This window comes from Heteronotia binoei, chromosome 1, assembly GCF_032191835.1.
Source record: "Heteronotia binoei isolate CCM8104 ecotype False Entrance Well chromosome 1, APGP_CSIRO_Hbin_v1, whole genome shotgun sequence".
NCBI lineage: Eukaryota > Metazoa > Chordata > Lepidosauria > Squamata > Gekkonidae > Heteronotia > Heteronotia binoei.
In genome coordinates this window covers 263,585,029-263,602,234 of record NC_083223.1, presented here as the reverse complement: position 1 = coordinate 263,602,234, position 17,206 = coordinate 263,585,029, and the positions used below count along the sequence as shown (strand labels likewise).

The 17,206-nt window shown below is 46.7% G+C and overlaps 1 protein-coding gene across 1 annotated transcript in view; it reads left to right on the top strand.

Moving 5' to 3' along the window:
- The window catches only part of CNIH2 (cornichon family AMPA receptor auxiliary protein 2), a 107,759-nt gene that overhangs the window by 69,154 nt on the left and 21,399 nt on the right, over positions 1 to 17,206 (top strand). Inside the window, exon 3 of the mRNA XM_060260566.1 lies at positions 15,093 to 15,140. Within this exon, the coding sequence (XP_060116549.1) occupies positions 15,093 to 15,140 (48 nt within the window). The remainder of the gene's footprint in view (positions 1 to 15,092; positions 15,141 to 17,206) is intronic.

Sequence of the window (17,206 nt, the reverse complement as noted above, 5' to 3'; positions counted from 1 at the left end):
TGTTTGGGTTGGGTGGTCCCCAGGTTCAGGTAGCCTCCCCACCAGGTCATTGGTCCACTGGGGCTTCTTCTGGTGTCCTAGCGGCCAATCCATCCCTGCTGGCTTTCAAAGGGTCTTAATGGAAGTCCTTAACGATAGGACGTTATGGATGATATTAATTCATAGGGTGAATCAGTCGAAGTGGCTTGGCGTAGCACTTAACAAACAGTAGAAGAAGCACTTTGTTGGTGGTCTTAATTCACAGGCCAGGTTTGTCTTAATAGCTTCTAAAATCCATTTGCCTGCCTTGGGTGCCGTCTCTCGCTTCACCTTCGAGCAACAGAGAGCTAAGGACGGTTGTGTATGATCCAAGGCTTGGTGTAATGGTTAAGTGTGCAGACTCTTATCTGGGAGAACCAGGTTTGATTCCCCACTCCTCCACTTGCAGCTGCTGGAATGACCTTGGGTTAGCCATAGCTCTGGCAGAGCTGTCCTTGAAAGGGCAGCTTCTGTGAGAGCTCTCTCAGCCCCACTGACCTCACAAGGTGTCTGTTGTGGGGCAGGAGGAAGGCAGAGGAGGTTGTGACTGCTCCGAGACTCTGAGATTCAGGGCAGGGTATAAATTTAATTTCTTCTTCTTCTCCTCCTTCCCCTCCTCCTCCTCCTCCTCCTCTTCATTTATAATTCTGTGTTTCTTGCCTTGGTGACAAGGCAAATGATTCTTAATAGCAGTATTTATTGATCTAGATATTTATACCCTGCCTTTTCCCCCAGTGGGGGTGCGGAGTGGCTTACAGCATCATTCGTCTCACCTCCCTTTTGTCCCCCTGACAACCCTGTGAGGTAGGAGAGGCTAAGAGTGTGTGACTGGCCCAAGGTCACCCAGGGAGCTTCCAGGGCACAGTGGAGATTCGAACGTGGGTCTCCTAGATCCTAGCCTAGCACTCTAATCACTATATTGTAGTGGCTCCTAGCACCTCCTAATCAATATTTCTATCCCACTCTCTCTCCATTTTATAAAAAAATAATAATTAAAAATGTATTGTATTTTCACAAGATAAATATAACAATATAAAATATTGTTGGCACCAATTAACATTTGGAGCCAGGAAATTTTTAAAATAAGACTTCCACATACTCCAGAACTTTATTTGTTAAGTGTGGTTAAGGAAGATCTCCCCAAACTGGAGAAAAAACTTTTGGTGCATATTATTACTGTAGCTAGAATTTTATACGCCAAATATTGGAAGGTTACGAAAATTCCAGATAGGAATGAATTTTTGCAAAAGCTATTAGAGGCTGCCGAATTAGATATGTTAACAATGCGATTAAGAGGAGGGAACCATTGGGTTTGTGAAAAGACCTGGAATCCGCTGTATCTATGGATAAAGAATACGGGAATTGAATTGAGGAATTTGAATTTGTGCTTTGGGAATACCCCGCAAGCTCTTGGTGGTGGGGGGAGATACGTGGTGGGTTGTGTTGGATTGTACTGTTCTATTGTGTATTTTACTTTTTCTGTGTTTTCTTTTCCTTTGTGGTTGTCCTTTTGTCTGTACGTTTTAATAAATCTTTGAACTTTTTAAAAAATATATATAAAATAATATAGTATAGTGTATAATAGTTATAAATTAGTAGTTAGTAATAAAAATACAGCTTTTTAACTAACAAATGTCCAGTGTTCCCTTTGTAAAAAGGTAAAAGGTAGTCCCCTGTGCAAGCACCAGTCGTTTCCGACTCTGGGGAGACGTTGCTTTCACAACATTTTCACGGCAGACTTTTTACAATTTTTGTACAATTTTGTACAAAGTACAATTTTTGTGCACAAGACATGAATATTTTAAACATACACTGGTAATTTTCAATGTTTAAATCATAGTCGTTTCAAATGCTTTCTCTCAATAAAGAGTCTGTAGTCTAAGGAATTTAAAATCTGGTAAGTTTACTGTAAACAGAGCATATCAATCAGATCGGGAATATCATCACGTTTTATCCTCTAACAACCCTGCGAGGTGGGTTGGACTGGCATAGAGTGACTGGCCCTAGACCACCTGATGAACTTCCAGGGGGATTCGAACTCGAGTCCCCCAGCCCTATTCCAGTAATTTAACCCCTTATCACACTGGCTCTTCATAAGAGTGATCTTTATGAGGACCGAAGGGGCAGGGTATAAATTTTGTGAAGGAAAAAAAAAAAGAGCATTAATGTGGTGCATTTCAAGTGTACATTGTCTTTCGCAAACAACACTGGAAGAAGTCTCACAATACCTCTACAAGGCAGGACAGGATTCCGGATGGGCCAGGATGTCAAGTACCCCAACACCAGCAGGGTATAATGGTTAGTGTCAAACCGGAACTAGAGGGACCCAGACCGATTTCTCACTAGCCTTACGCCGCTCTCACACTCCTCTTCTCTGCGGGGCTTCTGTTGGATTGCACACTATCTGCCCCTGGGCTGCAACTTGCTTTGCGTTTTTCGCGTGGCAAACAGAAACTGGTTTTCAGAGAATCTTGTTTGCTGTGTGAAAGAGGCAAAGCTAGTTGCAGCCCCGGGACAGATAGTGTGAAATCCAGTGGAAGCCCCGCAGAGAAGAGGAGAGAGTAAGAGCGGCATAAGGATCGTGGGAAATCAGTACCAGTTTCGAATCCCAGCTTGGCTTTAAAGCTAATTGGTTGGCCTTGGGTAGTTCCCGGTGTACCCCACCTGCCAGGGTTGTTGTGAGGATAAAATGGAGGAGGAGAGATCCCTGTTCCTTGGAGGAAGGGCAGGGCAGTGCTTGTGACTGGATTAAGGCTTGAACACGGGATGCACTAGACTTTCCATTGGAGCTACCAAGGTCAAATTGGGCAGTGGGGAGCGAGGATGCCAAGTGCTTGTGTCTGTGTGCTTTACAAAAAAAGACAAAACGTGCTTTTTGGAATCATTCCCGATTTCTGTCCAGCGCGCACATGACCACGGTCCTCTCCAAAGACTTCTGAACCAAGTTGGGCTCTTCCTGCTGCAGTCCTGACCTGTAGAGCAAACGAGGAGAGCAGAAACTGAGGAGGAGGAGGAAAAGGGAGGAAGAAGCCGGTTTTTAAAAGCCGGCAGGATTGTTGCGGTGCCGTTGGAGGATAAAAGGGGGCTTTCATCAGCTGCCGAAAGAGCACAAAGGAATGGCAGGAGTCGGGAACATTCAGCTGCAGGAACACTTTGAAATCCCGCCCTGAAAGTGTCGCTCAACACCCCTCTGCAGCAGCAGGGGAAGCCGCTGCCCCCCTCCGGCTCCAGGCCGCCTCCCCCACTCTGACGCTGCTGCTGCTGCTGCAGACAGACAGAAAGGCAGGAGAGAGTGAGCCAGCCCTTTCTAACGTTCCCCGCAGTTGGTGAGGGCTGTAAACGTGTATCCCTCGTTTCCCCTTTCCAAGGTGCTGACAGAGAAGGGTGTAGCACTTCCGTCTGGGGGTCCTGCGTTTGATTCCCCGTTGATATGTGGGATTTTCCGCAGGACTTTGGGGTGGTCATTGCTTAGCCCCGCCTCCCTTGCAGGGCTGTTGTGAGGATGAAACTGCCCATTTGCACAACTGGAGAGATATGCTGCTTAACATTACCAGTAGACAGGGATGGAATTCTAGCAAGAACTCCTTTGCATATTAGGCCACACATCCCTGATGTAGCCAGTCCTCCAAGAGCTTACAAAAAAGAGCCTTGTAAGCTCTTGGAAGATTGACTCCATTAGGGGGTGTGGCCTAATATGCAAAGCAGCTCCTGCTGGAATTCCACTCCTGCCCGTAGATCAAGATGGGAAGCCACGTTAGTCTGTCTGTAGCATTAGAAAGAGCAACAGTCCAGTGTTACCTTGAAAACTAACACAGTTTGTGAGCAGCATCTCACAAAGATGAGTATGGTGTAGTGGTTAAGTTCACTGACTCTTATCTAGAAAAACCGGGTTTGATTCCCCACTCCTCCACTTGCAGCTGCTGGAATGGCCTTGGGTCAGCCATAGCTCTCGCAGAGCTGTCCTTGAAAGGGCAGCTTCTGGTTGAGCTCTCTCAGCCCTGCCTATCTCACAGGGTGTCTGTTGTGGGGGAGGAAGGTGAAGGAGATTGTGAGCCGCTCTGAGATTTGGATTGGAGGGCAGGATATAAATCTTCTTCTGATACTCTGCCACAACTTTTGTTAGTCTTTAAGGCACTACCAGATTCTTGCTCTGTTCTACTGCAAATGTTACTGACAATTCTCCTATTGCTTCATAATCCATAATGCTTCTGCAGTTCAAATGCTAGCTTTTGTAACTCCTTTTTATTTGGAAATGGCGCACACGTTAACTAATAAATATGCACAGGAACACCCTGCACAATTGTTCTATTGCGCTGCCATAAATCTGTGTGCGGTTCACGGTTGTGTTACTGCCAGCTGTTCGCGTCTATCATTTCCCTTCCCGTAAAGCATTTCTAAGAAGCCCTTGAGTCCCGTAGACAAAATCTTTGCCCCCATTCCTTTCACGTAGCAGTTATTGTAGTGTCCCACCTGGCGGTATAAAGTGCTGTAAACTCACAGGGGATTTAATGGCAACCCCCACAGGGTTTTCAAGGCAAGAAAGGAACAGAAAAGAAGAGTTGCATTTATAGCTTTCCCTTTCCTCAGAGTGGCTTACAATCACATGCTCTGCCTCTCCCCACAGCAGATACCCTGTGAGGTAGGTGGGGCTGAGGGAGCTGTGAGAGATGAAGAAGATGAGAAGATGATATTGGATTTATATCCCACCCTTCACTCTGAATCTCAGAGCACCTTACAATCTCCTTTACCTTCCTCCCCCACAACCAACACCCTGTGAGGTAGGTGGGGCTGAGAGAGCTCTCTCAGAAGCTGCCCTTTCAAGGGCAGAGTCTCAGAGCGGCTTACCATCTCCTTTACCTTCCTCCCCCACAACAAACACCCTGTGAGGTAGGTGGGGCTGAGAGAGCTCTCTCAGAAGCTGCCCTTTCAAGGGCAGAGTCTCAGAGCGGCTTACAATCTCCTTTACCTTCCTTCCCCACAACAAACACCCTGTGAGGCAAGTGGGGCTGAGAGAGCTCTCTCAAAAGCTGCCCTTTCAAGGACAGCTCTGCCAAAACTATGACTGACCCAAGGTCACCCAGCAGCTGCATGTGAAGGAGTGGGGAATCAAACTTGGTTTCCCCAGATTATGAAATAAATAGAATAAATAAGAGTCCACCGCTCCTAACCACTGCATCAAACTGGCGCATCAAAAATCAATTATCGTCTACTCAGACTGGAAGCAGCTCTCCAGGGTGTCGGGCAGAGGTCTTTCACATCATCTAAAAAGGTAAAAAAGGTAGTCCCCTGTGCAAGCACTGAGTTGTTACTGTCCCGTGGGGTGACGTCACATTATGACGTTTTCTTGGCAGACTTTTTAACGGGGTGATTTGCCATTGCCTTCCCCAGTCATCTACACTTTACCCCCAGCAAGATAGGTACTCATTTTACCAACCTCGGAAGGATGGAAGGCTGAGTCAGCCTAGAACTGGCTATCTGAACCCAGCTTCCGCTGAGATTGAACTCAGGTAATGAGCGGAGTTTAGACGACAGTACTGCAGCTTTACCACTCTGCGCCACAGGACTCTTATTCACATCACCTACTATCCATTTTTTTTTTTTAAAAAAATGGGGATACTGGGGATTGAACCTGAGACCTTTTGCATGCAGAGCAGATGCTTTACTACCAAGCCACAGCCTCACTGGTGCTTGCCGTCTCCTGTTTGAGAATCTCAAATAGCAAGTGCCGGAGGACCCCAGAGAGCTGTGGCTGGTCAGAAGAACAGAACATGGGACTGTGATTCTGTGATGCAAGGTTTTGGTTGTGACCTTTAAGGCCTTGAGTGGTCTGGTACTGATGTATCTACAGGATGTCTCTTCCACTATGTTCCTGGAAGGGCTTCATGCTCTGCTGGTCAGAACTTGTTGGTGATCCCTGGCCCTAAAGTGGTCCAGCTGTCCACCACCAGGTGGAACGTTCTGCCAGAAGACACCAGGGCCCTGCGAGATCTTTTGCAAGTTTGCAGGGCATGCAAGGCAGAGATGTTCCATCAGGCTCTCACCTAAGGACAGCAGCTCTCGCCTCTGTACCTTTCAGGGGTCCCCGACCCCGATGTAGCATTAGAAATCTGGACTTACAGCACTTGAATAAGACGCCATCGGGAGTTCTACTCTGTTTTTAGTTAAATCTGGTTTTATTGGTCAATGACTGTGTTTTTATCTGCTGCTGTACATCGCCTAGAGCAGGGGTGTGAAACATGTGGCCTGAATCAGGCCCCCGGAGGGCTCCTATCAGGCCCCCAAGCAACTGGCTGTCATCTGCTTTCTTCTCCCTCTCTCTTGCTTCCTTCTGCATAACAGCTTGCTTTGCAAGGCTTGCTCAATTGCACAGAAGCTACAGAGCAAACCTCCTATTTTCTCCATTGACTGTGGCTCCTCCCTTGGAGAGGAAGGGGGGAGGGAGAGAGAGCTTGCTTTGCCAGGCTCTCTCAATTGCACAACAGAACTACTGAGCCAAGCCTCTCTTCCTTCGATTGGCTGAGACTCCTCTCCCTCCTGGTCCCCTGGGGAAGGAAGGAAAGAGAGCTTCCTTTGTCCAGTTCCCTGGATCCCATAGGAGTGATACAAAGAAAGCACCCTTAAGACCAAGTACTAATGTTTTAACCATGTTTTATTTTAAATTTTTCTTTAAAAAAGCTTTAATTAAGAACATAAGAGAAGCCATGTTGGATCAAGCCAATGGCCCATCTACTCCAACACTCTGTGTCACACAGTGACAAAAAACAAACAAACCCTGGTGCCATCAGGAGGTCCATCAGTGGGACCAGGACACTAGAAGCCCTCCCACTGTTGCCCCTCCCAAGCACCAAAAATACAGAGCATCACTTGCCCTAGACAGAGTTCCAACAAAACGTTGGGGCTAGCCACTGATGGACCTGTGCTCCAAAGGTCCATCAGTGTGGACCTGGAGAGGAAGGGGGGGAGGGAGAGAGAGCTTGCTTTGCCAGGCTCTCTCAATTGCACAACAGAACTACTGAGCCAAGCCTCTCTTCCTTCGATTGGCTGAGACTCCTCCCCCTCCTGGTCCCCTGGGGAAGGAAGGAAAGAGACAGAGCTTCCTTTGTCCAGTTCCCTGGATCCCATAGGAGTGATACAAAGAAAGCACCCTTAAGACCAAGTACTAATGTTTGAACCATGTTTTATTTTAAATTTATAAAATTTATAAATTTATAGAATTTATATCTCTGCTACGTAAACTTAAATAGGTGCACACAAGGTCCGGCCTGACAACGTCTCATTTATATCCGATCTGGCCCTCAAAACATATGAGTTTGACACCCCTGGCCTAGAGCCTGGCATTAGCCAGAATGGGGCAATTCATCAGGCTGAATAAATACTACTACTTATAATAATACCACCCCAAGCTGAGGACTGCTGTGTTACAGGACAAAGGTAGTTTTGACTTAAGGCAGGAATCCTTGTCATCATGAATCTTCCGGCAAGGACAGGGCAGTTAAGTGAAGATTGCTGGCTGTTTTGCTGCGAATGTAGCAGCGATTGCAAAGATCTAGAGCAGACAAGGAGATGTGGTTGCAGAGGAAAATCCAGGCCGGACGGAACACGGGGCGTGAGATGGGAAATCAAGGGCATCGCAAGGGTAACGAGGATCCACTTGGGGGAGAGAGAAGGTTAAATTTCTGGGATTCCCCTGATGCTCAGGGACACGGGAGAGGGAGGGCTGGCACCAGACCACGGAAGTGGCAGCCTTTGAGGCAGCCCCTCCCATCCCACAAGTATAAATAGCCTGACCTCAATTTCTGTCCTTGCGTTGCAACCGCACACAACCCGTCAGAGGCCGCCCCGGAGCTCTGCAGGGGATGCGGCATTTCGGTCCGTGGTGGGCAGCTCAGCCTGAGTCCAGAATTGCTGGGCCTTCTCCTGGAGATGGCTCCCTTTCCCTTACAGGGGTGTCGAACTCATGAGGGCTGGATCTGACATAAATGAGACCTTGTTGGGCCGGGCCATGACAGGTTTTGCCGAGCCATGCTGGGCTGGGCCATGTGTGTTCCTATTTAAGATTAGGTAGCAGAAATATAAACTTTATAAAGGACACAGACAAACACAAATATACACACACACGTGTATATATATATACATACATAAAAGATGCTTAAGAGAGCCAATCTGGTGTAGTGGTTAAGTGTGCGGACTCTTACCTGGGAGTACCGGGTTTGATTCCCCATTCCTCCACTTGCAGCTGCTGGAGTGGCCTTGGGTCAGCCATAGCTCTGGCAGAGGTTGTCCTTGAAAGGGCAGCTGCTGTGAGTGAGTGGAGGGTGGAATATAAATCCAGTGTCGTCGTCTTAAAATGTTAGCAGTCATTGGTTTTAAAGATGCTTTCTTTGTATATCTCTAATGGGATCCAGGGAAGTGGGCAAAGGAAGCTCTGGCTCTTTCCTTCCTTCCCCAGGGGACTGGGGGTCAGGGGAGGAGCCTCAGCCAATAAAAGGAAGAGAGGCTTGGCTCAGTAGATTTGCTGTGCAATTGAGAGAACCTGGCAAAGCAAGCTATTCCTTCCCCCTTCCTCCCCAAAGGAGGAGCCTCAGCCAACGGAGAAAATAGAGGTTTTGCTCCGTAGCTCCTATGCGATTGAGCAAGCCTTGAAAAGCAAACTGTTATGCAGAAGGAAGCAAGATATAGGGAGAAGGAAGTAGATGACAGCCAGTTGCTTGGGGGCCTGATAGGAGCCCTCCGAGGCCTGATTCAGCCCCTGAATTGCATGTTTGACACTCTTGCTTTAAAAGCTCTGCCTTGCTAAAAGATGGCACCGCCGTCCCATCTCCTGGCTGCTCTTCTGGTCCCTTTTATCCCACCTCCACTCTTGGCAGCTTTGTGAGAGTTGGGACACGGCGTGGTTTAACCTGGTAGCTGGACATCTCCAGGGCAAGTGCTAGGCCTCTACTAGTATTATCCAACTCTGTAAGAAAATGCTGAAGGCTGCGTTCCTCTTTCATATTGTGGAGCGGTGATTTCTCCCTTTTTGAAATTTGAATCAAGAGATCTTGAAAATTTGCAAGGATCCTCTTAACATTATAGCAGATTGTAATCTTGAGTGACCCAGGCACGGATTATACACCAACTTGTTCTGAGAACAGAAGACGACTTGTTTTGAAACAGGAAGGACACCAGGCACCCATTTTCAACTTATCAAGCTGATGTTATTGGATGTTGTATATTGGTAATATTTGGTTAATCATTCAAATTTTGGATATCACCTGTGTGAAGCTGTGAAGCAACCTGCCAATAGTGTGTATTGCAGGGGTGTCAAACATGTGGCCTGGGGGCTGAATCAGACCCCTGGAGGGCTCCTATCAGGCCCCCAAACAACTGCTTCCTTCTCCCTCTCTCTTGCTTCCTTCCGTATCACAGACTGAACATTCCCAAGGCCCTCAGCCTTTCCTCATAGGGTTCTTCCTCCAGACCCTCGATCATCCTCGTTGCTCTCTTCTGCACCTGCTCAATTTTGTCCACATCTTACTTGAAGTGAGGCCTCCAGAACTGCGCACAGTATTCCAGGTGTGGCCTGACCAAGGCAGTGTACAGTGGAGCTGTGACCTCCTGTGATTTTGATGCAGTCGTCCTTTTGATACAACCTAGGATTGAATTTGCCTTTTTTGCCACAGCATCACACTGTTGTGGCCAAAGGTGCACGTTCCGGAGCTTCCTTTTGAAATACAGCCGCTGTTTTGGACTCGCAGGGGATGTGTTTCTCCAAGTCTGGGAAGACGGAGCTGTTCACAGACTGAGGATGGTGGAACCGCAGCGTGGATTTTTTCAGACAGCCCAGGTCAGGATTTGAAGGGCGTCGGCCTGGGTTTACAAAATAATTACCGCCAATTAGTTAAAAAATACTGTTCCGGGATTAAAAGCCACAAACCCGATAAGAGAGCGCACCGGATAAATACGATTTTGAACAGTTCATTATCCTTCCAGTTCCCCGGCAGATGTATTCCCCATGCGCCTGGGGGATTAACACGGCGTCTTGTGTTTGAGAAGGCAGGCTGACGTGCCCACCTTCTTACGCTGTCTCTGGTTGGGATTGCTTGGCGGGGCTTGGATTTAGGGATCCCTCACCTGTTTCCTGGTAGAAGCTTAGTTAGTGGCACATTTCAGCCCCTTGTGTGTGGACGTGTATGCGGTCAATAAATAACTATCCCCTGCCTTGTTTTCTTACATCCTAGAAAGCCCTGTCAATTATTCACCTTGTCCTGTATACATTTGAGCCCTCAGTACGTATGTCCCAGGCTGAATCTCCCAGAGCCAGGAGGCAACATCAGGGAAGGCCTCAATTTCTGTGCCCTGTGGTTGGCCCTCCAGAGGAACTGGATGACCACTGTGTGAGACAGGATGCTGAACAAGATGGACGACTGGTCTGATCCAGCAGGGCTCTTCTTAGATGAGGAAGGCCTTAGCCTCTGTGCCATGTTGTTAGCCCTCCAGAGGCTCTTATGAGGAGAAGGCCTCAGCCTGTCTGCCCTGTTGTTGGCCATCCAGAGGAACTGGTTGAGGCCACTGTGTGAGACAGGATGCTGGATAAGATGGATCTTCACTGGTCTGATCCAGCAGGGCTCTTCTGATGTTCTTCTGAGGGGAAGGCCTCGGCCTCTCTGCCCTGTTGTTGGCCATCCAGAGGAACTGTTTGAGGCCACTGTGTGAGACAGGATGTTGTGCTAGATGGACCACTGGTTTGATTCAGCGGGGCTCTTCTGATGTTCTTCTGAGGGGAAGGCCTCGGCCTCTCTTCCCTGTTGTTGGCCATCCAGAGGAACTGTTTGAGGCCACTGTGTGAGACAGAGTGCTGGACTAGATGGGCTATTGGTCTGATCCAGCAGGACACTCTTTATGTTCATACTTCCTGGTCTTTTGACTCTTCTGTTAACAATATTCTAGCTCTCATATTGTGTGCGCAACTTGAACAGACTTTACATGCACCTGATTACATGGGGTTCGGTCCGCAAAAGTTTCTGCTGTGATATACCCATTCATCAAATACAATTTTGGGCTGTATCAACAGTATAGTGTCCAGATCACGTGAAGTGATGATATCACTTTGGTGTGCTCCGATTAGACTTCACCTAAAGAACTGTGTTCAGTTTTGGGCACCACAATTTAAGACGGATGTAGACAAGCTGGAACGTGTCCAGATGAGGGCAGTGAAGATGGTGAGGGGTCTGGAGACCAAGTCTTCTATGAGGAAAGGTTGAAGGAGCTGACCATGTTTAACCTGGAGAGGAGATGGCTGAGAGCTGATATGATCACCATCTTCAAGTACCTGAAGGGCTGTCATATAGAGGATGGTGTGGAGTTGTTTTCTGTTGCCTTGGAAGGTCAGACCAGAACCAACTGGTTGAAATTAAATCAAAAGACTTTCTGGCTGAACATTAGGAAGAACTTCCTGACCGTTAGAGCAGTTCCTCAGTGGAAAAGGCTTCCTCCGGAGGTGGTGAGCTCTCCTTCCTTGGTGGTTTTCAAACAGAAGCTAGATGGCCATCTTACAGTAAAGCTGATTCTGTGAATTAGGCAGATCATGAGAGGGAAGTCAGGTAGGGTTGCATCAGTGCTTAATTCTCGTGGCTCTTTTTTACATGCCCAGGGAAATGCTGATTGCCACTTTGGGATCAGTCAGCAATTTTTCTCTAGGCCAGTTAGGTCAGGGATCCTGGAGGTTTTTGTCATCTTCCGGGCATGGAGCAGGGGTCACTGGAGATGTATGTGTGTGGGGGAGGGGAGGTATTTGTGAGGTTCCTGCATTGTGCAGGGGTTGGACTAGATGACCCTGGAGGTCCCAACTCTATGATTCTATGATTCTGACAATTAAGTTACCACTACACAAAACTTTGGGGTCGCAAAGAGTCAGACTCGATTGTGCGACTGAACAACAAAAACACGAAACTTACTGTTTAATGCAGATACAACCCACGCTCTGTCAACGTATATGAATGGAAACCTTTATCAAATTTCATCAGTGCCTAATTATTGTAATATACGCATCCTCTAAACTGGGTAGAGCTTCTCCCCCCCAGGGCAGTAGATCTTGGCCCTTATTATAATTTTCCTCCCTTCCCCAACTTGAGGGCATCCAGTGAAGCTGATGAGCAGCGGGTTCAGGACAGACAAAAGGAAATACTCCTTTACACCGAGAGTGATTAAAGTGTAGAATTTGCTGCCAGAGGAGGTAGCGATGGCGACAGGAATAAACAGCTTTAAAGGGGAATGAGATAGATTTGTGGAAAACCATTCTACTAGCTATGGCGACTGAGGGGAACCTCCACATTCAAAAGGCACTAATCCTCTGAATCCGAGAGCCGGGAGGCAACTTCAGAGAAAGGCCTCAGTTTGGTGTTGGCTGTCCAGGTGAACTCCTTGAGGCCATCGTGTGGGACAGGTTGCTAAACTTCAGGGCCGGATCTACAGGGGGCAGAGGGGGGTGTCTGCCCCAGGCGCCAGCGGAGGAGGGGCACCAAATTGGATATAGAGTCCATTGTATTCTATGGGGCCACAAGAGAGAATGGCCCATAAGGGGGGTGTCATTTTTTAATTTTGCCCCCCCCTTTCAAAAATGTAGATTCAGTCCTGCTGAACTTGATGGACTATTGGTTTGATCTAATAGGGCTCTTCTTATGTTCTTAATTCTGGTTTTATAAATTTTTTATTAAATTTCAAATATGGGGAGGGGAATGGGAAAAGGGGAAAGAGGGAAAAGGGGATTGGAGGGGGAGAGCACATATCTTTTCTGTTTACATTTTCCTTTCATTTTATCAATTGACATTTACTATTATTCCGTAATCTTTATAACATTAACATTTATATTTACTCTTTCAGTTCATCTCTTATATCATCCAAACATTGTGTTACTATTCCTTCGTAGTTCACATTTTTATGTTCCTTATAATTACATCTTACAAGTTACTACTATTACAATGCAGCCTATTAACCCCTTATCTAGTATACATGTGTCCCATCGTATACATCTTATATACATTAACTTCTTATTATTATCTCCATGATTATAAAGATTATAGAAAATTTGCTTCATACCCTATTTTTCATGTATTACTTAACCAAGCATATAATGGAAGAAAAACTTTGGAAGAAAAACTTTGTCCAGTAGAACACGGCACTTGAGCCCGAAAGATTCTACAAACCCTAACAAGCATATAATGGTTGCCAGGTCTTTTTATTTTCTTGTATATTGCCATCTTTTAATTTAATAGAAAGTACGTCCATTTCTGCAGTTTCTAGGAGCTTTTGAATAAATTCTTCTTGCTTAGGCACTTGTTGTAGTTTCCACCGTCTCGCATATACTATCCTTGCTGCACTTGTGTTCTTTATTCATCCGCTGTTGAATTCCATCCGGGTCTCATGAATGTGAAACCCCAGTCCAGTCAAACAGTGTCACAATCCAACCAGTAAAGAACTGCAAAATTCCAATTCAGCAAGTCATTGTCGGCATGCCAGCTCCTCTGCCATTTCAATACATAATCTTCTTCAAAGTCAAACAGATTTCAACAATGCCTATTAGCATAACAAATCCACCAAAGTTATAAAGAGCTCGAAAACCACATCAGTATAGACAACCAAGAGCATCCAGCTTCACTCCCTTCATTGCAAAATTCAAAGGCAGCAGCTGTCAGATCACACCTGGGAATGAAGCTACTGCAAACAGCATTGAGACCACATCTATATCAACCCGGCATGTGGGGGACACAAAGACTTTGTAGTGTGCAGATTGGCTCCATGTTGCCTAATCCTGGGTGTTTTTCTTGGTCAGCTTTGTGTGTCAGTCCAGATGCTGGATGGGGTTTAGGGAACTATCATAGCAGTTAACTTCTCTTTAGAGAGAGGGGGAATGGTCATCGCAGTGATTTTAGGACCCACCCACAGGCCTATTGGATGTTTTGCCGATGTATTAAAATGGATGAATCATTCCCTGCCCCAAAGCGCTTGCTTTCAAGAGGGAATGTGGGTGCTTTCCAGACAGAGCGCCACTTCTATTGTGGCACCAAGTGGATCTCCTCAAACATATTCTGCCAACACTGACTTTAATATCCTTCCCATACTTGGTGGAAACTTGGGCTGCCGGCCTTCTGGAGATCCCCTGACATTATAGCTCCTCTCCAGACTACAGAGATCAGTTCCTCTGGAGAAAAATAGATGTTTTGGAGGGTGGACTCTGTGGCATTGTACCCCACGAAGGTCCCTGTCCTTCCCAGGCTCCATCCCCAAATCTCTAGGGCAGGGGTGACCAACGGTAGCTCTCCAGATGTTTTTTGCCTACAACTCCCATCAGCCTCAGTCAGCATGGCCAATGGCTGGGGCTGATGGAAGTTGTAGGCAAAAAACATCTGGAGAGCTACCGTTGGCCACCCCTGCTCTAGGAGTTTCCCAAACTGGATCTGGCAATCCTAACCCCCCAATCCTCCAGCAGTGACCAGTGGGGACCTGGGAACTCTAGTGGAAATATTTTTTCCCCTTTATTAAGGCTTTTCTGGTGGACTCTATTTATTGAATTTTGGCTTTTCGGTGAGGCTTTAGGCTGCTTTGTTTTTACAATCTGTAACATAGATTGTGTCCTGATTTTTTTTTTAAGTCAATACGATATAGAAGAGGGAGACTATATGAGAATGGTGTTTGTAGAAAACCAAATTTCAGGAAGGTCTGTGGTTCAACGGTAGAGCACCTGCTTTGCCTGCAGAAGGCCCTGGGTTCAAGTTCTGGTCCTCTTTTGCTAAAGGATTATGGCTAGAGCAACCGCTGTTGTGCTTAGAGGGCCCAGTTGCTTTGACCACAGCTTTATAAGTTCAGTAGAAGCGATGGAGTCTCTGTGTTGGGGCACCACGGCTTCTTCTACACAGACCGCCACGGAGAACAAAAATAATTTTTCTTCCTGATTTCCCATGATGCAATTCCTTACAGAAGTGTTTACTTCCATTTGATTACATCCATGCGAATGCAGAACTCAGTTTCCTTCTCCTCTCCACCTCTCCTTCCAGTTTTACTCAGCTTGTTCTATTAATTTATTTTTTTTTATGCAGAGAGAGAGGTTGAAAAACATCGAACGGATCTGCTGCCTCTTGAGAAAGGTGAGTGCTTTTGTCTTGTCTGTTCGACAGGTCTTTCTCTCACCTGACCTTCTCCTCTCAAACACCCTTTTTGTTTTGACTGATGACTCTTTAGAAGCCCAACCTATTTCTGCAGGGCAGGTAATTCGTCTGGCAACAAGAATTAGATCACTGAAAAACATACGCACACCCTGATGAGGTGGGAGAACTCACACTGGCTGACGTCGACTTGCCGAGCGAGTCCCCAGGCTGGATTTGAACTCAAAACTGGGCTGTCCCCAAAAAACAGTGGGGAATCCAGAATGCTTCTTTATCTTGCCAGTTAACACAGAGCGCACATCCTAGGAAAGTTTTCTGTCATAACTCTGCACGATTTCTATATTCTTACACTATATGGGGAAAGCGTGGGTTGGGATTGTGAAACTTCAGCACCAAAGCAACACTCTAATGTAAGAATTGGATCATAAATGGAACCTGAGGAAAAACAGAAGATAGATCCAGGGCCTTTTTTCCTGGGGGAATGCAGCGGAACAGAGTTCTAGAACCTCTTTGTGGAAGCGAAGTTCTCAAAAATTTCAAGTTCTCTCTTAAAAGTTCATGAGGGCCACTTGAACTTGTGTTTCTCCTTCATTTCCTATGTGAGCATTTCAGCGCCTCTTTTTTCAGAAAAAAAGCCCTGAAATGGGAAATGTTATAAAGATAGATTCATACTTTGAATTTCCATTGGGCTTTCTTCCATTTTCTCACAGCTCCCTCCCAAAGAATTCTGGGAACTGTAGTTTGCTGTTGTGCAGAATTCTCTGGTAAAGGTTGCTTTTGCTTCCATCTCCCAAAGAATTGCAATTCTCTGGTTTCCCTGAGGAGTGAAAATACCTTAAGAGAATTTAAGGGTCTAATTGTATGCTACATTGTCCTCATACCCGCATCCTTTTCTCCTCTTGGAGATAGGAATCTGGTGGAATCCTTTTGGAGATGGATCCTGTTGACTATTCTTTCGCACATGTTAATGCACATGTTAAATAATGCAGTAATTCAGCGACCATTTGCAAGTGGATTTTGCCATTTTACAAAGTAAAATCCAGTCACAAAATGCATTGAAAGTGCATTATTTAGTGTGTGTGAAAGGGCACGTACACATAGTGTGGGAGTCTGTCCTTGTGTCATGATCCTGGGCCTAGTGAGGCCTGCAGGCCCCAGGGAAGCCTGCTTAGGAGTACGGGGGAAAGCTTACATCTCCCGGGATCCCCTCTGTCCCTCTGATTGGGTAGCAAGGGGTTTGGAGGGAAACAGGCCCAGAGAGGGGTGGGGCCTGGGAAGAGAATATATAAAGACCAAGCCCAGGAAGTGGGGGTTCTTTCCCTGGAAGGCTGAGCTGGAGGTAGGCTGTGCCTGAAGAGCTTGAGCAGGGGAAAGCTCCCCAAGGAAAGGGGTGAGTGCTGGTTATTAGTTTAGGGATGCATTAGGACTTTTGTTTATTTTCCCTTCACCCTTTTACTATTTCATGCACCTTGTTAATTTATATTGCACTGCAGTGAACCTTTTTGATCTTCTTCATGGTCTCTGCTTCACACCAATGGGATATAGTGCGCTGGTTCCCGATCGGTACTTCAAAGCCTATTATAGAAGGATTTTCGCACCCTTCCCAATGGCCATGCGCACGGGCCCCACCGCGCATGCCCACTGGGACAGGCACAAGGATCTCGTCAGTTCCTTTCTGACCGCTGCGCAGATCAGTTCCCTCTTCAACTGCTCGTTGGTACTCACTTTTTTTCTCCCAACTTCGTCGACCCTTTTTGCCTAAGACAAAGAAGAAACATCGGTGATACAGGGTAAGACCTATTTACCCAAGTGCACCTCTCCCTGGTCAGGAGCCGTGACTTCCCCCCCTTCAAAACTCGTCCCTTGGGGGAGTGGGACTATTCCCACCACCACATGGAAAAACCTTGGGGGTTCTTCAAAAGGTTCAAATGGTGTGGCAGTAAAATCCCCCCTCCGGACGGACACGAATTTTGCCTATTGTGCCTTGGGGAAGCCAACCGCCCAGACTCCTGTACTCACCGTGCAAAATTCTCTAAGCAAACCTGGAA